We start from the raw sequence: 22,723 nt of genomic DNA on the forward strand, positions 1-22,723 counted from the left end.
TCAAAAATAGACTTAAAATGAAATGGAATAACTAAAATCTTTCCTCTTCCACAACCTTGCTCAAGTGCCTACGAAACACCAAATGACTGAAAACGTGAGCTGGTAAGAACTCCAGAAAATAAAGATACTTGGTTCTGACAGCTGTTCAGGGACAGCCATCATAAAGTGGGTCTCTCACACGGGAGAAGGTAAACCTCTGTATCTGAGTCAGTCCATGAAGATAAAGTTAACACAACTAACGATGAATAAAGGCTGTTTCACCTATCATAAAATGTCAGATGAACTGAAATCTTAAAGCATTTATTTCTCCACCAACTACAAAAATGGGACCAGAGCCATGATTTCAGCTTACGTACATTGGCATGGGATGTGTCAAAGGTAGGCAGATGAATGCCACCCACAGTTTTCCAGTCAAGGGATATGACAATAGTGGAACCACCATAACAACTTATAAGCATTTGAAAGCAGAAAGCAAAACATTCAACTGAACAGAGCCATGTGAATGGTACTTTTAAAATAATAATTATTTCCTCTGCATTCTTGCACTACACACAGAAAAAAAATCTGAAGACATTAGACGTATCAATCTGTATGGGTCTTTGTAAATTTTTTTTAGCCTGATAGGAACCTGAATAACTTAATTTCACAAGGAAACGGGTAAATATACTAGGCAGAGAGACACAACTAATTTTATTTCATTATATGACACCAATGTGTTTGGCCCTGCGAGGTATCTAGCCTAAGAGTTATTTCAATGTTCTGAGTTGAAGAACACAAGGTTTTTGTGCTCTAAAATACATATAGAACAGCAGACTAAATTCAGGCCTCATCATACAGGATGTTTAGTTTTTGTTTTATTTATAAATTTGTTAAATTTATTTGCACTTTTTTCGTGGGGTTGGGTCTGTGTTTAAAGCAGGCTCAATCTGTCTCAGAGGTGCTTGCTTAATTTTTGCTTTCATAGGCATTTTACACAATAAGCATGCTAGTGTTAGAAATTTCTCAGGTTCTGAATTCTTCTGCAATATATTGCAGAGGAGGTAAACAGAAATCTTGAGCCCTATTTGCAAAGAAATGAAAGACGTTAAAGATTTCAGGAAACCTTAAAATACGGTAATTGCAAGTACTTGAAGACATGCAACACGCAACAGCCAACACTTCTCTAGATACTTCCTTTAGCTGTCAAAAAAAGATGTTTTACAAGTCTCATGATGCTTAATCTCCAACACGCTTCTCTCCCCAGGGAGTGAAAGTGTAACACTATGTAAAAATGAACCATAAGCCTCTCTCTCTCTTACAGCTTGTTCCTGATATATTCCTGATATCAATGCAAGTCTTACAAAGTAACTGTCCCGTTGGAACTGCAGGCCCATGGAAGTAAATTGCTAAACCTAAGGATTTCAGACTCATCTACAAATTGCAAATCAGCATTATCCAGAACTACCACCAAACCACATACAACAGTGTGAGTCAGATGTCAGGCAAGTTACATAAAACATCAACCTGTACAAAGACACCCACTGTAAGATACACTGTGAAGACAGAGGTTATTAGAAACATTCAGCTGAAATACACACCCACATGGTGTACTTGCTTTCCTTACATCTTTAATTACAAGGATATGTAGATATATTATCATAAATCAACAAATCCATTTCCGCAGTGTGTTACTAAGCAACTGTAACCAAGACCTTGTGTAAATGAGATTAAAATTCCAAGGTAACAATACTTAAAGACAACCTCACATTTAATAGCCAAAGAGAGTTGAACGTGTTCATATTAAAGGAAAAATGTCTGTTTAGTTTTATGGTTGTTGAAATAGTTTAGATATATAGAAAATGTAAATCTGTGTATATCAGTTGTAGGCATTTCCACTGTACAATGAACTGTGCAAAGATATAACAATCCCAGTATATTTTTTCAGATAAAGTAACTAGAAACTTCTTCAAATTAGTTTCATTATTCATCATACGCGTTTCATTCTTCCACTTAATAGCATCCAAACTATACAAAAATCAATACTATTTTAAGTAATGTATTATTAGTTATTATTAAAACTGTTAAGAAAAAATATTACACTCACATAGACAGCGTGAAAGAAAACTTCTGCAATACAGTAGTTAATTTTTTTTCTGCACTTACAATATAAAAAGCCTTTCTTCCAGTCGTAAATACACTTAAGTATAAGCACCTTTCTAATAACTGGCTGCACTTGCTATGCATGTCCCCATCATTCCAGTGCTCAGACGTTCAGTGGGCTTATCAAGTAACACAAGGAAACTCCAGTTCAGACAGAGGAGACCAGAATACCCTCTAAGCAAAAGAGGTTGTCATAAGCACATGAAATGGTTTTGCCACTGTCAGTGCTGCCTTCCCACAGAGGTGCAAAGTTTGAGTTACCTGACCTCATCCTGAATGTGACTAAAAATCTTAAAAGGCTACGCAAATTTAAGGGAGGAAGACTGTGATTTTACTACTTCTGACTCACAGTAAGTCTCTACAATGAGAGCAGAAATCATCTACAATGGAGACAGAACCTTCCTGGAGGCAATTTGTTCCTTGTTCAGCCTGGTTGCCAGGAACTCAGGGCCACCACAAGCCCTTTCTGCTTCAAACACACGTTCCACTTTTTTGACATTGTCTCCTTTTACACATACATGCATCTTTGCAGTCTTGTTTTCTTTAAACCTACAAAAAAAAAAACCCCACACTGCATATACACACCACCTGCTGGGGAGAAGATGAGAGAATAAACATGTGACAGACATTAATCACGACGCTTAATGCACTCCTGGCAGGCTCTCCGCTACCATGGCAAGCAGAATCATTTAACAACCTGTGTGGATGAAGCAGAAGGGGAAACTTGCCAGCTTTATTCACTCATGATTTTCAAGTTCTTCTGCCTGTTTTAAACATTTAAAGAACATATAACATGTGCAGAGCCATTTCCATTCTGAATTCTCATGCAGTGACAACTTGGTCCATACCCCAGCCTTTCTGGAATGTCACATTTTTGTACCTCCCTGCTCTTCTTTCACCCAGATTGTACTTTAATATACCACTGCTTTGTGCCAGTGGTACCACACAGTAAGTGCTTCTCTCCCCACTGCTTTACATATTTTTTGTCTTACAGAAATGGTTACGAGTCTTAATATTTTATGTCAGTCAAAATACAAATTAACCACATTCTCCACTACCCTAATGTGTCCATCTTCTTGTAAGGCCAATAAAAGCTGCTCTGCTTACAGCAAGAATGAAGTCAAGCCAGAACAAGGTACTCTACTGAGCACATCTCTCCCACTGGGAAAAGGGTGACAAATTGAACACTCAAGAAAGTACAAAAGGCTGTATTTCTTAATTCCTTCCATTGAGAAAACAGAATATAGAGTAGGTAGTGGCCTACTTAAATTATTTTTTTTCAATTACTTTTCAAAGACACCACCTACACTACTGTTTTCCTGTGATGGGAGAAGCTTAGGAGATACGAGCAACAGTTCTAAGTTGACTATTTGTGACAACATCTAAAAAGCACCTTTAACTTTTAAAAGACCCTCTTCAAATCAGTGACTGAAAAAAACTACCACCATACTATAGTTCACATGGTATTTTTGCGTATTTAATTTTGTCAGTCTTCCTTTAATACTTATAGCAAGGCTGTTTCAGTCAGTTGTCCCCACTTTTACAGGTCAGTCCTCAAAACAATGTTCCAGGACATGAGGAATTCCAGCCCCCCATCAGAGCCATGTACTGTTTTATAATATATTGGCCCATCAGCTTTATGTAACTAACATCCCCGGGGTAAAAGGTATTCAACTATGACAATAATAGGCACTCTGCAAACAAATGAAATAATTGACCATAGTGCTGTTCAAGTGTTTCACTTTAAAAATGACAGTACAAATGACATTCTGACTCTGCAGGACCTTTTCCTTTCATGCGTTCAGTGCATTCCTATTTTAAGGTCTGATTTTTTTATGAGAACAGCAAGTATTTTCTGCTTCTCACCTATATATACTGCAAGGCTAACACAGCTGATATGAATTCCTATGCATCAACAGAATTGTTTATGAAGGTCTACTTAGTTCAGCCTTCATAAAGATTGGGGCATATGGAAAACATTTCCAGCTCAGATGTATATTTCTAACATCAGCCGCTGGTTTCATATCCAGCATCTTCCAGGTACTAAAGGTGTAATTAAGCCTCTCCTATTCAAAAATAATCCCATCACTTCTTTGGGGAAATTGATAGTTGCTTGACTATTTGTAGAGCTCCGAATGGTGATGCTTTCCCAGCTGTTGTCCATCTACTCCTTAATTTACTCAACCAAAACAGATAACTTTTAAGTATAGCTGCTTTACAGCAGATAGGAAAATGGTGTCATAAAGGCTTCCAGTGCTGTTTATTTCTTTATAGTGCCAGATTACTTCTTTTCCCTTATTTTGCCTTGGAAAACGAACTTCTGAAAATTAACATAAGTATTCTCACTAGGTACATTGAGACAGAAAAAAAAAAAATCTGACCATAATTGTTCAAAATAAAAATTGCAAGCAATGTATGTACTGAAATGACAAATATAGCTCTTTCCAGAATAAACTTTCTTCAAATAATAATATATCCTACAGCTCAGTATACATATAACAAATGAACCATCATTCATGGGAATAAAACATGTTTATTAGCAAATTTTAAATTATTTTATGTTTAAAGACATAGTCTCCATTCTAGCAATATATTAATCATACACATGAGTACAGAAGACATCACATTCCAAATGGTGCTTGGCTTATAACACTGTTTTACTCTGTAACTTCATTGCAAGACCAAAAACTTCAACAGATACACTATCAGTTCTAGACCTTGAGCCAAAACCTTCCAGAAGGATCATACAGGAAACACAAACCATAGAAGGTAAGGAATCCAATTCAAAATAAGTTAGATCTATGTGTTTGGGAGAAAATCAAATTGGAATATATTGAAATACCGTCTTTGTAAGCATTTTGACAGTCTTGGGATTGTTTGGAGTTAACTATGTTTGAGCTCGTGACTCGACTTCCCAGGGAAATATTCAACATGTTTGTTGTGGATAGTCTTTCCAACACACTGATTGATATATTAAAGTAATGGGGAGCAGACCAGAAATGTTAATAGAAGCCTATATAAAAAAAGAAACAAGACAGTTGCTAACAAAGCCCTAATAAAATTAAAACCACATATGTTTAATAAGAAGAGAATAAAAACTGGAGACTGCAACAGGTATAAAGCCTGGGTGTTAAAGTGCTCCACAAGGCCATCACTACTACAAACTTCCTTTAAACTTCCTTCCGCACCTCAGGGAGCAGCAGAGCTTCTCACATCCAGTTGCATGAATATGCAAAGCATTCTTAACATTACACGTGATTGGAAAAAACAGTTCTTTTTTGAGAAGAATTGTGATCTAGAATTTTCTTCAAAAAACATTTTCCCTTAAACAGCTATTCTTCACAAGCTATAGTAGAGAACCCCCACTACATTACAACTCCATGCTCTTGAAAAGAATGTATTTTATCTCCTTCCATAATTCATAGGTTCTTATTTGAAAATTGTCATCATAACACTGAATGTAATATACAACTATAATAAAATTAACATATATAATTAATACACATGGTATTTTAATGTTTTGATAAAAGTTGTTTTGGTAAAATTCACCTAAGCAAAATAAGTCCAAATGACAAAGCTAAATACTTTGTCCCTGAAATTAAGCATTCTGATACTATAAAACTAACACAGTTAAAATACAGATTTCTACAGGAACAAAGAAAAAAAAAAAAAAAGTTGAAACTGGCAGATTCATGCAAAACATCTCCTGGTAAGAAATTGTTCTACTGAAAAAATATTAGAACAGGTATAAAATTCATTAGTATTAATTATTACTATGAACTGTTAATCTACTATACTATCAACTTCAAAGATCCATTATAAGTCTGTTCCTGAACATCCAGTTCCGATATCTTTGGTATAAGATATATAGTTACTATGCATGTATTAATATCTGTTATCCCAGTTGTGAAGTAGTGCCTTGTTGAAGCAGTCTTTTTTAAGATACAGATCAAAAAGAGACCCTGAAACATCTACATGAGACCCAAGATGTATACAAACCAGTGCGGATGGAAAAAACAAGGTTACACACCTGTCTCACACCACAAGCAGTGGTCACAGCACATCATATGCTGAATTACTGTCACACCTGAGGCATGCAATGCAGATGAGAACCCCACTGGTGAGATCTGACACCAAACAACTAGGTGGCTTTGCCAATGCACAAAGAAAAATGGCAGAAGGAAACAAAAGGGCCTGTTTCCTCACCGAACTAAGTCCACCAGAGCCTATGTCTCCAGCACAGCAGAAGTGACAGAATGGAGAAAATTATGAAAAAGGGGAGCTGTCATTCTCCGCAGGGTGAAATAAGTAATTAGGGAAAAATAACCATTTTTATCCTATTTGCTTCAACTTCTAAGACCACATTACAGTCTCCTTCACATCCATACCCAGTTAGATTTGTTAATATATTCCACATACAGTATTATTCTGCATAGGAGACATAATCTGTCATTGCCTTCAGGGCAGTAAGAGAGACTCCTGCTGCTGACCCAAATGAGGCTTAAAACAGCAGTAGCATGGTCATAAAAGTTAAGCATTTAATCAGTACAAGAAATTCGACGTTATTCTTTCAAGTCTCTTGTCCACAAAGACAACAGTCATCCTGAAAGAAGGTCTTTAGCACAAGGAGGAATTAATACAAGGCTTGCCCGGCTTATGTTCAGACTTCCGAATATCTTCCCAAACTTTCTGAAGTAACAAGTACAGAAAGCCCTATTTATAAATAATTTTTAAGTTTTCCAAGTTTTACAGAAATATTCATCAGTACTGAAGCAGCTTGGTAGCCTACAGAACCAGATGATCTCTTACATTTCAAAACAAACTCCAAAACTTATTCTCTGGCTATGCTGAGTTGCTCATAATTGATAAATGCAAAGCATTAACAGCACCAATATAAGCTATTGCTGCCCAGAAGAATACTTACTTTCATCTCACTGGAAAAAAAAAAAGTTTGCAATATACCCTTGCTTGCATTAGACTATCAGAAAAACTAATCACATATGCTGTTCTCATTTTCACATGACTCTCACCATACTTCTCAGTTCCCTCTCAAGCTTTTCATCTTCCTGGGGACACTGTTTGGTAGCCTATTGTTTCAGTGTACAGAAACATTTTTCAGGGGGCATAAAATTAAGTGAGAAACTGTATTTTTCCCAATTTTCCTGATATTTCTTATGAATTACTAACTTCATAACAATTTAAAAATGTTACTGCAAGTTCCTCAAAGCAGGACGAAGTCTTCAGTACCTGCAGTGCCAATAAATCAAATTGTATTTCATATAACAACAGTATCTCTTATTCTATTCTGAATATTAATTTGTTATTGTTAAAATAATGGCAGAATTAACAGAACTCAGACTGTGAGCAAACATTCTGTGTCAGTCCCTGCAACAGCTGAGACCTGGCTGCACAGAGAAGTATGAGATGGAGCAAACTGACCATTAACCAACGCTCATCTACTTGCTCTTCCTTTTTCTTCTTCCAACATCTTCCATTCTTCTAATATGCATTTCCAATATTTCTGACACAACTATAAGCCACATAGCAGTTTAAATAGTAAGTTACATGAGAATGACTGTGTTTAATCTCACTTTTGATCTTCAGATCAAAATAAGCCAAAAGCTCATGACATATCCCGACTGACCACTCACCATGACAGTACCACATTCCTAATCAAAGACTCAAAAGTGCGACCATTTCAGAAATTTAGTTTGCTATTGCTAAATTGAAAAGCTTAACAACATTTTTATAAATTAATTATTTTTCTTTTCCATCTATCCTTGCTTTTTCTGCATCCATACTCTTTTTTTCCCCTTGTGTAAGTAGACACATCATCACTGTATCTCTCAGTCTCATTTACTAGAGGTGTCAATTTCTTTCACATATTTCAGGCAATATTGTTCTTCTAGATATATCTTTTTTTTTTTTTTTTTCCTGCAGCCTGGTTTTCCCTTTCCCCATTCCTCCTAACAATTTTGTGCTAACTCCACAGTGTTTCAACAAGTTATGCTAGTAACTGTTGTAACAAACTTCATCTCTGTTTTCTGATAGCCTGACAAAATCCTATCAACTGATTCAAATTAAAACTCTCAGACTTTCCTATGCCATAGCAACATTTATATCAAATATGCCTACACGATGGGCCATTCAGCAACTATTTTTTGAACAAAGCTTCTTCCAATAGGAATTCCTTCTTTTTATTCACCCCTCATCAATACCAAGTCTCTACTACGCATCAAATACCATCAACAAAGGCACTAGCATCACTGTATCAAACACAAACAGTACTCAAAAAAACCCCAAATTTGAGTCCTTTAGGAAGCTCTGCTTTTCCACATGCATATTTTCAGGCAGGTTCTTTAAAACATGGACTGCAACCTCCCTTACAGCAACATACCAAACATGCTGCCAGTTCTAACAGTGGTCATCATCTCCTCATCAACCACCTATTGAGCACTTCTGCTGCTAGAAATCCTCATATTGGCCCCTTCTCACTTTGTATGACCTCACAAATGCAGTCAGAAAGGTCTTCCCTCTTGCATTCGCACACGCATACAACGAATGCTATGCAACACGTGAACACCCTGCTGTGTTGAATGTGTGCCACTCCACACCGTTCAGTAGAAATAGTCCATGTTTTTTTATTTAGGCAATTTATTTCATCTTACCACTTTTCCCCTCCGCAAACTTAGCCACTTGCATTTTAATTATGTCTAAAATCAGCATATTTTTTTTAAATCTTTCCCTATTTCTATTTATAGTTTTCTGATATTAGAAGGAATTGCATTACAAGTATTGAATTCTTCCAGAGTAAAACTGGAACAAAACAAAACCAGCTACTAACATTTAGTTTGCCAAGTGCAAAAAAATACCTGAGGTATTAAATTAAAATTAAGCACAAATTTATTTTTACATTTGTGAAATTGGCATTATACCAGTACACCTGTGTGAAAAATGCTGCCATTTAGAGAGGCACAAGATGATGGACTACCTCCAAACATGTGCTCTCCTAAGCAAAAAAAAAAAAAAAACCTAGCGTGAATTTTTGAAACTGTGAAGCAAGGAGGAAACTTAGACAGCTTCCATATAGTTCTACATTTTAAGAAATCCTCTTTAAAGAGTAACGATGCACTTCCCAGAAAAGCCTTTGCAATATATCCTTAAATGATCACTTGCCAAATTACAATCAGTTTTTCATTTTTAAAACTAAGCTGCTGTAGTCTTCTCTCAAGCATGACACTGATCACAAGTTTTTGTGCCCCCCTCATATTAAGATGTTATGGGCTCACCATACACAATTCTACGGCAACCAAGAACAGGAAGATTTAGAGGAGGAAATAGGAGAGACAAAATTCTACACTACTCATCATCCAGACTCCTCCTGGTACAAATAAGTTACACAGGCAACACAAATGAAAAGCAAAGGAAAATAGCTCGGCCAACTGATGCAACATCAACTCCAACATCAGAAGATTTGTGCCGCAAGTCGAACCGCCGAGGAAAACGACTGGCCTAGCTGAACAGGGAGCTTTTGCTAGGAGTCAAGAAAAAAAGGAGAGTTTATCATCTCTGGAAGAATGGGCAGGCAACTTGGGAGGAGTACAGGGATCTTGTTAGATCATACAGAGAGAAAATTAGAAAGGCAAAAGCTCAGCTAGAACTAAATCTGGCAACTATTGTAAGGGACAACAAAAAATGTTTTTACAAATATGTTAACAGTAAAAAGAATCGCAAGAAGAATATCTATCCTTTAATGGATACAGAAGGGAATGTAGCCACCAGAGATGAGGAAAAGGCCGAGGTACTTAATGCCTTCTTTGCCTCAGTCTTTAATAGGGAGACCAGTTATCCTCAGGGTACTCCACCCCCTGAGCTGGAAAGTGAGGATGAAGAGCAGAATATACCCCCCCTTAATCCAGGAGGAAATAGTGACCTACTACACCATCTGGACACTCACAAAGCTATGGGACACAATGTGATCCAACCAAGAGTACTGAGGGAACTGGCAGAGGTCCTTGCCAAGCCACTCTCCATCATCTATCGGCAATCCTGGTCAACATGGGAGGTCCCAGAGGACTGGAGGCTTGCCAATGTGACTCCTATTTACAAGAAGGGTCGGACGGAGGATCCAGGGAAATACAGGCCTGTCAGCCTGACCTCGGTACCAGGGAAGATTATAGAACGGTTTGTCTTGAGACCACTCACATGGCAAGTCCAGGACAAGCAGGGGATCAGGCCCGGTCAGCATGGGTTTACAAAAGGCAGGTCCTGCTTGACCAACCTGATCTCCTTCTATGACCAGGTGACCCACCTCATGGATGAGGGAAAGGCTGTGGATGTTGTCTACCTTGACTTCAGTGAGGCCTTTGACACTGTCTCTCACAGCATACTCCTTGAGAAGCTGGCAGCTCATGGCTCAGACAAGTGTACTCTTCGCTGGGTGAAAAACTGGCTGGATGGACAAGCCCAGAGGGTTGTGGTGAATGGGGTGAAATCCAGCTGGCAGCAGGTCACAAGTGGTGTTGGGCCCCATTCTGTTTAATATCTTTATCAATGATTTGGATGAGGGGATTGAGTGCACCCTCATCAAGTTTGCAGATGACACCAAGTTGGGAGGCAGGGTCGATCTGCTTGAGGGTAGGGAGGCTCTACAGAGGGATCTGGACAGGCTGGATCGATGGGCTGAGGCCAATCGTATGAAGTTCAACAAGGCCAAGTGCCAGATCCTGCACTTTGGTCACAGCAACCCCATGCAGCACTACAGGCTTGGGGAAGAGTGGCTGGAAAGCTGCCCAGCAGAGAAAGACCTGGGGGTGCTGGTTGACAACCAGCTGAATATGAGCCAGCAGTGTGCCCAGGTGGCCAAGAAGACCAATGGCATCCTAGCCTGTATCACAAATAGCATGGGCAGCAGGAGCAGGGAGGTGATTGTTCCCCTGTCCTCGGCACTGGTGAGGCCGCACCTCGAGTACTGTGCTCAGTTTTGGGCCCCTCACTGCAGGAAAGACATTGAGGTGCTGGAGTGTGTCCAGAGAAGGGCAACCAAGTTGGTGAGGGGCCTGGAGCACAAGTCTTATGAGGAGCAGCTGAGGGAGCTGGGGCTGTTTAGTTTAGAGAAGAGAAGGCTGAGGGGAGACTTTATCGCTCTCTACAACTACCTGAAGGGGGGTTGTAGTGAGGCGGGTGCTGGTCTCTTCTGTCAGGTGGCTGGAGATAGGACGAGAGGAAATGGCCTCAAGTTGCGGCAAGGGAGATTTAGGTTAGATATTAGGAAGAATTTCTTTACTGAGAAGGTTGTCAGACATTGGAATAGGCTGCCGAGGGAAGTGGTTGAGTCACCATCCCTGGAGGCATTCAAAAAGCGTGTAGACAGGGTACTTCATAACATGGTTTAGTGTGCATGGATGATGGTTGGACTCGATCTTGAAGGTCTTTTCCAACCTAAATGGTTGTATGATTCTAAGATGGAGGGAGGCACAGAGAGCAGAAATGGACTGATCTGCAAATCAAGGAGAATTAACTGGGGTTTTTTGATTTTTCAAAAAGTTGCTGTGTGAGATGACATAGCTAGGGGCAGCATGAAGTGGTTGGTATCATTCACCCACCTCTTCTAACAGCAAACTTTTCCCTTGCAAGTCCTGCATACTGTCTCTTTTTCAAGGAACCTCAGCATCACACAGCCAAACTCTGCCCTCAGTGTAACTTCTACAATCTCTGATTTAGCAAGGTTTCTGTTAGCAACCCACAATATTCAAAATTATGAAAATAACATTAACTGACCACTCAGCCAAGATTGTACGTTGTCTGGATAATTATGGTAAGCTTCGACTGACATTATATGTAAACAGCAAAACATGCTTCTTGACAGTGAGCTGACTGACATGACGTTGTCATTCTCTGTTGACATCACCGACTCTGAAAATTCAAAGTGGCATGAAAGATTGGAACATATACTTATTTTTCTTCACGCTTTATAAAGTATATAGAGTATATCAGGGCAGCAGGTTTACTTGTGACCATCAACATTAGCAGAGCTACACAGAACTTAAAACTCAGCCAAGTGAAAATACTTTTCTTTTTTAAAATTCTTCAGCAAACATGATAGGAAATTCTATGGCTTAGAACATTTAAAACCCCAAACAGTTAAATCACAAAGCTGTTAACAAAACATACGATCAAGATTTCACAGGCTTGCTACAACTGGTTATTATCTCTTCCAAAGCTCAAGCTATGCAATGCAAATAAGTAAATTATTTGGAATCACAAAATTTTACTTATGTTCTTGTTCTGTTGCCTAAATATTTTAGTAAATATAATGAAACAAACTCCATCAATCTTTAGGAATGAGTACAGAAAGTAATAGCTATTAAGAAGAATCAAGATTATGTTGAGCATCAACAGTGGCTATGACACTAGCAAGCAAAGAAAATCCCACTTACTGAAATTGTGCCTCAGTAACTACAGTCCCCTAAGAATATATGTTCAATATATTCTATGACTACAGGTGCTGAGGAGATGCACATACTCTTCCTTGGAAAAATTATCCACAGTCTACAATGACCAGTGATCATACAAATTAAAAACATGTATTTACTTGAGCCAAGACATAAACTGGATCAGGATTCCACACAGCAAGGATTTTTATAAGCACTTCTTTCAAATAGCTTTTAACGTCATGTTTAGTGCAGTCTTGCATAAAAAAATGTATAATATTCATTTACATATTTTCTATTTATTTGCCCCAGCAACATCCTAAGTAACACTAAATTGTAATTGTCCCTTTGGAGCAATTACATCAATGGGCAGAATATTAAAACACATGAATTCCAAACACAGATGCTATACTCACATCAGGTACTAGACACGACAGTACTGGCTCAATGCAGTCTAAGAATTCACCTGCTCTGAGAGAAAAAAGGTAACAACTCATCTCCCTCAGGGCAGTTTTTCTACTCCATTTGCACCAGCAGGTAAGCGGGCTGGCTGCGGCTAAACTGTAGCACTCCATGGTGCTCTCCACAGCTTGCAACAATGCAAACCAAGGGACCTGTTGGGGCACACAGAGTCCTCTCCCTGTACACCCACCAGCACATGCATGTAAGGTGTCATAGGCACATCTTGATCAAATATGCAATCAGGACGCAGCCAGCTGAACATGTTGAAATGGAGCCTGAGAAATGTTTTTGCATGCCATTACTCAGACATAGTCACAGCAATCAAAACACAGCCCAACTCTTCCCAATATCTGAGTGTCAGTGATGATTATTCTTCAGTAATTCCTTTGCAACTAACCACCGCCTGCCTCACGCACAGTATTCAGCAACTCTGCCAAAGTGTTCTCATGTGCCTTCTTCAAAAAGTTTAAAGATATGCATCAAACCCCTTTCAGAGACTCAAATATATTTTGCCTAAGATCCTTCAATTGTTCTAGCAAATAGGCTCGGCTTCTTGTCCTACTTTCCTTTTCATTACTGGATACCATCAATACTAATTTGGACTCAATACTCAATTAACCCAGTAAGATACCACAGCACTGAGCAGCAGGAATGTATGTTTCCTCTACAAGAGTACTTGTAGCTGTCCCTCATATTTAAGCAGAGCTTGCATAAATATCCACAATGAATATGCTCTTTCACAATTTTTTTTTTTTTATGCAGAACTTAACGCTTGATCTAGCACTCCATGAATAGGTAGAGAAGATGAAGTACTTCACTCATCCATCATTACCCACTACATAAGGGAAGGCTGCATCAGACCACGAAAGTGCGTACTGCTCCCAATACCTTTCCAGGCCTTCAGCTAGCGACCTGGGTGATGAAATGAAGATTACACTTATTAAATTTGCAATGTGCTTACAGGCTCTCTGGTGGGAGGGTTGATAGGTTGATAAGAGGGGGCTGTAAGCACATTAGGGAACAAAATTAGAATATAAAATGAACTTGACAAATTGAAGAAACAGCCTGGGGAAGAATGGAGATTTATTTCAATGAGAACCAAGTGGAAGATTCTGTGCTTGGCCAAGAACAATTAGCTGCTCAGATAATGGATAATAACTGCTGAGGTTGCAATTCTGCATAGAAAGATAAAACTGTAGCCCAAAACAACCTGAATATGACTTAACAATAGTTTGGGTTTTGCAACAATTAAAAAAAAATGGCAAAGACTGTACTGGGACTTAGGAGAAAAATTATATGAGTTGCAAAGGCACACTTGCTGTTCTACCAGCTCTGGTAATGCTCCACTGGGCACTGCAATTCAAAGAAAATATATATACACACACACATACACACACACACACACACAGAGAGAGAGAGATACAGACCCTTTGGAGATAATTGAAGGTAGAGAAACAAGAATTACCAGAAAATACTATCTACAAGGAATGAGTTAGAGCTTAAAGAAAAGAATGCTGAGGAGGGACATGGTAAGTGTTTTCAAATACTGGAGTCCATACTTAAGGGATGCTGAACAAGAAATAATGGATTTAAATGACATAGGTGTATTTGGCTCTGACTTGAGACCCTTAGCAGCTGTTTTTCTAGTGGTTCTGTTATTTGCATTACTCATTTTGTATTACAACCTAAGAGGAAAAATCTTCAATACACAAAGTTACTAAAGTGATAAAGTGCAAATCCTTGCCTTCTAGGTACGTTTGCATGGGAGTTTCTGGGTTGTTTCTTTTTATAAAAATGACCATTTTGGGTTGACCTGTATAATAGCTTACTTTTGATCAAATCCAATTATCAGAAACAGCTGAAAAGGCCAAAACAAGGAAAGAGAGAAAAAAAAAAAAAAAAACACATAACCAGCTGTAAGCTAACACCATAAAACAATCTTGCTCCTCAGCCCAAACTCAGTGTTATCCTTTTACACTAAATAAGTTGTTGTTCAGTAACAGTTGAAGATGGAGAATTAGAAATCAAAAATCCATTTACTCTGTGTGCTCTTTTTACTGCAACTCGCAGAAGTGGCCCCATCGTATCAGAAGGATTATTCTTGCTGCTCCTTACCTACTCATTTTCTTTCTTCCTGCCATATCTAAACTGAGAAATAATCACCTGCTGAAATCAATACTGAAGAGTAAGATAACACTAGCTATTTTTAGTAACAATAATATCATCACACTCCTAGTCACCTTCTAGAAGTTTTCTGACTGGTAGAAAGAAAACCCACTCATGTTTCACAGCTAAAACCAAACTTCTATACACAAGTGCATCTTTCAGGACAATGGATTCCATTTAATGGTCATATTCATCCACTGATTACAAGCAACTGCTTCCACTTTCCAGCCCATCTGATTGTCCAGGAAGTTGTACCATGTTCTTACCATTCCAAGCTGGTGTAAAATAACTCTGACATTTTTCATCCCACCCCTATAGTATCTTAAAATGTAAAGTTTGACTGCACTTGCAGATTGAAACTGTAGTACAATTCTTCTAACAACATCACAATATTTCAAATGTATTTGCATATCTATTTCCTACTGGCATGAGTTAAAAAGAAATTAAATCTGGAAAAAATAAAGTGAAGATGAGTTTTTCTTCATGTCAATAATCCACACTGATGACAGTAGATTTAAATTTTAAAGTTATGTAATCATTCCATATGGTGACTGTCATAAATAAAAACTTGAATGAAGCAACCCTGTGTGCAGGCCATTACCAAATTTTAGATACTAAATATTTCAGAAGAATTTATTCCAACAGTGAGGTTGTTTGCCTTTGGCAAGAGGGTATATCAGGTCTGCAGAAGCTTAAGCTATTAGGTTTTGCAGAAATTAAAAAATACATCTCTGTCAGATGTGTTCACACATGCAGGAAGTCTGTTTGCATCAGCAGGTATAGCTAATGTGGCAAGAACATTCCAAAAATATGCATTTCAGCTTCTACATTTTGCATAAAAACTAGCCTTGTGTTTTGGTCTAGTGAATCTGTCAAAAAAGTATTTATATGAATATTCGTAAGAATAAGTTACCATATAATCATCCTACACGATTCAATCATTTAACAAGCTTGAGAACTAGTACACAGATGGTTAGTTGCCAAAATGCCATTCATTTCCTTGCATCATCTTGGTTATTTGCAGCTGGGAAGAATCAGCTCTGAGTTTGCAAATAATAATAACAACAACAACTTTTCTTCTTATCATTTTCATACATATTAAGCAAGTATTTAATAATGTGTATTTGCAGATATTAAAGTGGAATAGGGGTTCAGATTTGCATGAAAGCCACCTTGATTTAACAAATCATCAGATTACCCAAGCCATTTTAATTATCTTAACCTTTCTTTTACTACTTACATGCACACATTCACCTGCTTGAGGCAATGCATAGCACCTGTCTGAACTGCAAAACTGGACCACAAGTCTGAGTCCCTAGTCTCATCAACATTATTTCACAAATCAAGCAGCTCTCTGGCAACATGGCATACCTAAAGTCAGACAGCAAATAAAAGGTAAGACTAAATTTGTTCAGGCAGACCTAGCAGTGTCCACGTGCTAAGTGTCTACAAGCTTCAAAATGCTGTGTATGAAGCCTTTCAGATGAAACATGAATGCAAGGGAAGTGAAAAACACAACACCGTAAATCATGAGAGTACTGTACTACTTGGAGGTCCCAGCTGAGATAAAAGCATAATATTCTAAGCACTACACAAACAAGCAGAGATAAACTATACTGACAAACGGTTCACAAATTATGTAAATAACAAAAAAAGAGAGAGAACGAAGTTGCATAATCTCTTCTCTACAAGTAAGAGAACTGAAAGGTTTAAAGGAAACCAATCAAGGAACTTCATGGAAACTCTATGATACAAAGATCATTCTTTTCAAAGCTGTATTATACACAAGCACATCTAGACAAAGTTTTCCCCTCTAACCCAGTTGCAAAATCTTGCATAAATCTACCACTTACAAAATCAGTATCAGAAGTGCAATACTAGGCAACTCAGCTCCTTGACCTCGTACCAGTTCTACTATGTTGGTAGCCCAGTCATTACTTTTGCTATCTTCATCACAAGGAACATATGCAACCATTTAGCTGGAATGTGGCAAGTTGCCCAACAAAAAACTTGCCCTTAAAAAAGGTGGAATCCTGCATTTACAAATATTTCTGCTCTTTTCCAATGGTCAATGAATTAAAGTATTTCACAATATATTCCTTCCTGGTTCACTAGTTACTGTTAATCCACCTGACTTAACTCTCCTCCACCAAAAGTATAGTTTGAACATTCACAAATCGGTATCTTTTTCTTATATTAACAGAAAAACAATTATGTTTTACAGTTAAAGTAACTTCTGATCTTTGCCAGTAATGCAGCAAAAATGATTAATTTCAGCACCTGAAAAAAAAGGGTGGAATATTTTAAGTTCAAAGGTCAAAATATACTCAAGTGCATTATCTAACCTGTGAACTAACAAACAGATACAGAAATTACTGAAGATACATGCTTTTTGACTTGTCCTTACAAAAAGCTAACTACGGCTTCCAAACCTATTAAACGACTTCATGGTATTGCTCTCCCATTCAAATTAGTGCATACTTCTTCACTTCTATCTACAAATTACACTCTCATTGATGGATGGCCTCAATAAACAGTCTAACAGTAACTGTTCTTTGTCAAGTACTTGTAGGTGTTTGTATGAGTAAATTTGCATTCTTTTCTTCGCAGATTTTCTGATCAAGCAGTATTTAACTTAAAAATGGATTTGCCTCTTACTAATGCACACTGGATAAGACACATCATGATTTGAAATACTGTAACGGCGTCTGCTTTGCAAATAAGTAACCTTCTGAGACGCAAGAGTGCCATGTCAAAATATGGTAATTTAAAGCAACTGTATTTTCAAAACACAGTTTTGCATAAACAAACACCTTATCCCTCCTTTGAAGGACGTTAAAGTTTGTTGAAACCACAAAGCACACCTTGGTCTTCCCTTCATGGTTCCATAGAATACTTGAAATTATTTAGATTATTTGATTAAAGATTCTCTTAAAAAAAAAAAAACAAACAAACAAAAAAAAAAAAAACCACTTATGTTTACCAAAACTTAAGAACAAAATACATATTGTTCTTCTTTAACAGAAGAAACCCATTCTTTCAAGGGTTTACATTGTTTCTTCCTGTTTCACACATCATGTTTGAGGGACGTGTCAAAGAGAGAGATTATTTTTTCAAGGATCACTATTACAAAGCTTATTAAAGAAACTACCAAGAAGAATAGCACCTGAACAGTACATAAAATATCCATCATCCTTACTCCCCCCCATCCGTAAATAGAAGAATACACCATGTAGCGTAACTACATAGATGAAAAACTGTCCTACAACAGAAGTTAAATATGCGCAGCATGGAAACACTGATGTACATCACAAAGGAGACTTTGTAAACAGTGTTATTAAGAACAAGTAAGTATCTGATTACATAGGAAACATCAAGCAACCAAAGTATCATCAGTGAAATTTAACCACAAAACTTTAGGTAAAAGGCACCAAAGTATTATCAGAGTTTTAATCACTGTAAGGATGTAAGCCTGTACTTATACTTCAACTCAAATAGTACCACAAGCAGAGTCCCATCTAGGACCAATAACCCCTAGGCAGTAGTCTCCCAACTTGTAGTCTGCCACCTGTTGAAGCATGAATCTCCCTTCCTACAGAGCTCTTTCTAACAGCATGTAAGACTGGCAACCGACCACACTTTATTACAAGAGGTCTAGTGTCGCCACCATACACTGTAAAGCACTTCAATGAAGACTAGAAATGTATGTGTGCAATTCCATATGTTCCTAAAGCAATCTAAGTACAACTGTGCACATTGAAACAGGTGTTTCAAGTTTTGGCACAGCAGTTTTTATAACAAAACTTGTATTTTAGACAGATAGGCACTGACTGGCTTCGATTTTAGCCTGGAAGAAATGATCATATGCTGTTGAACTATTCTGTGACGGCCAGCCATAGACTGTCTACCTCAACATTTAACAAATGTTGTGAGTATAGGAGAGTATTTCTGAAAACATTACAACATGCCTACAGTTTCAAACTACTGTGTCTTAAAACATGTTTTAAGTAGGTAAAGGTGAAAATAATAACAATGTATGAATAACATATAAGATCAAATTGATTCAAAATTCTTTAGAGATATCCTTCTAACAAAGCATATTTATAACTGTTTCTAACGATTAAAACATACTGCAATGCACTTAGCAAATCTTAGGACTGTGGTACAAAGAACAATAAGCACCTTTTTTCTACATGTTTCAAAATGCTCTTCTGCAGTTATTTGCAAGCCAAACATCAAAGCACTCTTCAAAATCCACACAAAAAAATCTAAAAGTGGAATGCAACATGATTATACTCTACAACCAAAATTAATCTATTTTCTTTACCAAAATCTAAGAGAGAAGCAAAATACAAAATAGCATGAAGCATTTGAAGCAGTGATTTTGTAAATATTTAGCTTAGTAATCCGAGATATGTGAACACCACAATAGTTTTAAAAATAGGTTGTCATGATCTCTAATGGGATATTGTCTCTGGTCAACTACACAACCGAGAAGCACTTTGTTTTCTTATTACAAAATGCTGACCAGTTCCAAAAGCCTGAACAGAGTGCTGCATAATGGACAACTGTAATCCAGCAGGCCAATAATGAATGTAATAGAAGTCAGCACCAGATCCGACACCTTCTGGGAGGAAAGGACCTGTATCCTGAGATCTGATATTAAAACACTGCCTAAACACATCATAATCAAATATTTTCACCTATCACTTCAATGCAAGTGGAATGTCCCATCTGAAAAAATACTAAACAGCTCTAGACTGCACTGCCACAATTCTAGATTAAGTTTTTACAGCATGACAATACCTATTTGACAATATCCACAGCCAGGTTTTCTTTTCATGTGCATTTCTGCAAGACTTGACATTTACAATACTCACGCATTGCAATAAGGTTTCTTTTCATATCCTTTGTAGTTATTCATGTTCAGAGCCATTTTGCAAACTTCGCAGTGGAAGCATCCTTTATGCCAGTACTGTAAAGAAACATGAAGTAGAATTACTTCAGATACTGATGTTTTGAAAGCCATGTTAGGGCACAGCAAATGTAAGAACACAATTACACATCAATATTTTGGCCACACGTTATAGAACTCTGTAAGCTACATCAAAAGAATTACTTTCACGCGAAACCAAAGGTGCTCTGAAACGCTCTCAGAAATGTAAATTCTCTGCTAAGGTGAATGCCAAGACCTCCACGCACTGACCTTGCCAGGATTATTTTAAAGATAACTGAAGCAGGAGTTTGACATTTTGCCTCATTAAAGGAAAAAAAAAAAAAACGACACCGCTCGCTTAGAATGCAATACCATGCGAATAAAATCACTAACTAACGTGACGGCTGGCTTTTTGGTACGCTGAACAGACACTAAATTTAGCACATAATACGGTATTTTCCTCCAGTATCTCCTACCGCCTTGCCTTTCCGGGGACGTTAATTTGGCGCATCTGTCACAGCCTCATTGCTGTTATTTACGGAGCGACCGCGCTCGGCGATAACCGGCACCGGCGGGGGACACCCCCGAGGGACGGGGCTGTCGCCACCCCGCTGCCCCGGCCACCATCCCCGCCGAGGTGGCCATGGCGTAAGGGGCAGCCGAAGCCACCCCAGCTCGGGGAGGCACCGACAACTCCCGCCGGCCGGGGGCCGCCTACAACTTCATCCCTCGGGGAGCCGGGGCAGGGGGGGGGGGCCGCGGGGACCCGCCGCCGGCCCCAGGCGCCGTCACTCCCCGTGCGGGCAGCGCAGGGGCTCTACGGCCCGCCGCGGCCGCCGCTCGCCCGCCGCGGCCCCCGCTCGCCCGCCGCCCTGCGCCAGCGCGGTGACACGGCGGCTGTCGCCCGCCGGCGGCGGTGGCGGCGCGGATGCCGGCGCAGCGGCAGCCCCTGAGGCGCTGCCTTTGCCACCTGCCGGCTCGCCCCGCTCCCCCGCCGGCCCGGCCCGGCCCGGCCCGGCCCGCCCCGCCGGAGCTGAGGGGAGCGGAGCGCAGCGCAGGGCGAGCACGCCCGGGAGGCGCCGTCCCCGCCCGCCCAGCGCCCCAGCACCTTGTCCAGGCAGTTGACTTTCTCGGTGGGATAGACCACTTTGCCACAGCGGGCGCACTGGGGGTTCATTTTGCGTCTCCTCTCGGGCGGCGGCGGCGGCCGAGGCTGCTGTGCGGCGGGCTGGGCTGGACGGGGCTCCGGGCGGCCGATCTACCATCCCCTGCCCTGGCACGGACGCCGGGGGTCCTCAGCGGCTGCCGGCGGGCGAGGAGGTCATCGGCGGCGGCTGGGGAGGAAGCGGCGCTCCAGCTGACTGCGGCTCGGCAGCATGGGTGAGTGGGCGGGCGGGGAGCCGGTGCCTGTCGCCCCCGCCCGCTCGCCGCCGCCCGCCCCCGCCGCCTCCTCCGTGTGCCTGCGCGCTCGGCTCCCCGCGCCGCGGGCTGGGTGACTCACGCCGAGCCCCGCGCTGCAGCCGCAAGCCAAGCCAAGCCCACCGGCGCGGCACGGCCCGCAGCAAGGGGAGGGAGCAAGGGGAGGGGGAGCCCCGCGCCGCAGCCGCCCCGAGGGGGGCGAGATGGCGGGCTCCGCGCCGCCGCTCTGAGGCGCAGCGGGGGGGGGGGAAGAAGGAGGAGGAGGAGGAGGAGGGGGCGCCGCCGCCGCCGGGCTGCGGCCGCCTCCCGGGCGCACCTGCCCGAGGCTCGCTGAGGCGGCGTCGGCCGCTTGCCCCGGCCGGAGGGAGAGAGAGAGCGGGAGAACCGCGGCGCTGCCGGGGCCGCGGGGGAGCTCGGCCGTTCCCCGAAGTTAGGCCCCAGGCCTGGCCGTGCGCCGGCGGGCACCTGCCGGGCGGGGCGGGGCGGGGCGGCAGCGCCGTGCGGGGCCTCAGCCGCACGCAGGTTTGAGACGCAGCCCCGCGGTGCCCGTGAGCGGGGTGAGGAACGTCTGTACGTTCCGCCCGCTTCGCACCCCGTTTGGTTTTCAGGGTCGGTGCTGCAGCCTTTCCGAGGCTGAGCCTCTCCGGGCCACACCAGCGGTCCCGCGGGGCAGTCGATTCTCAGCCAGAATGGTGAATTCAGCTCCTCAGAGCAGGCTGTTGCCATTCATTTTTGACTTGCTCATTAGTGCTGTGGGCACGGTACAGCAAGAAGTCACGCATTTTTCCTTGGCTGTGGACTTGCTTCACTACCTGGAATATAAACCACGCTGAGGAAAGCGCTTAAGCCAGTGCAGTGCAGCCTTTCCTGAGGGTTTGGTTGGGTGGGTTGGTTTTTTTTTTTCAGTAGCACAGCACTCTGTGTGGCGCACAGCAAGGACAAATTCTGCACATACTTGGGCATTATTAAGTAATCAGAATGCAGTCAGCTAAACTGGAACACTTGGCTATAATTCTGCCTTAGCAACCCAACTTCTATGCACTGGCTGTTTAAAGGCGTGGGGAGAAACAGTAATTTCGTTGAAATTAATAATATATGTGATTAAATGAGAAATACCTAATCAGGCTTTAAATATTACATGACGGAAGTTGTAGAGCTTCTGCCTCAT

At 40.7% G+C, this 22,723-nt stretch overlaps 1 protein-coding gene across 1 annotated transcript in view; it reads right to left on the reverse strand.

Annotated features, from left to right (window-relative positions):
* The window catches only part of NEBL (nebulette), a 272,908-nt gene extending 251,556 nt beyond the window's left edge, over positions 1-21,352 (reverse strand). Inside the window, exons 1-2 of the mRNA XM_049798223.1 lie at positions 21,245-21,352; positions 20,081-20,175 (exon numbers count right to left, since the gene is read on the reverse strand). Coding sequence (XP_049654180.1) covers positions 20,081-20,175; positions 21,245-21,313 — 164 coding nt within the window. The 5' untranslated portion in view covers positions 21,314-21,352. The remainder of the gene's footprint in view (positions 1-20,080; positions 20,176-21,244) is intronic.
* Positions 21,353-22,723: the final 1,371 nt, after the last annotated feature.

Source organism: Accipiter gentilis, chromosome 4 (genome assembly GCF_929443795.1).
Source record: "Accipiter gentilis chromosome 4, bAccGen1.1, whole genome shotgun sequence".
Classification (NCBI taxonomy): Eukaryota; Metazoa; Chordata; class Aves; order Accipitriformes; family Accipitridae; genus Astur; species Astur gentilis.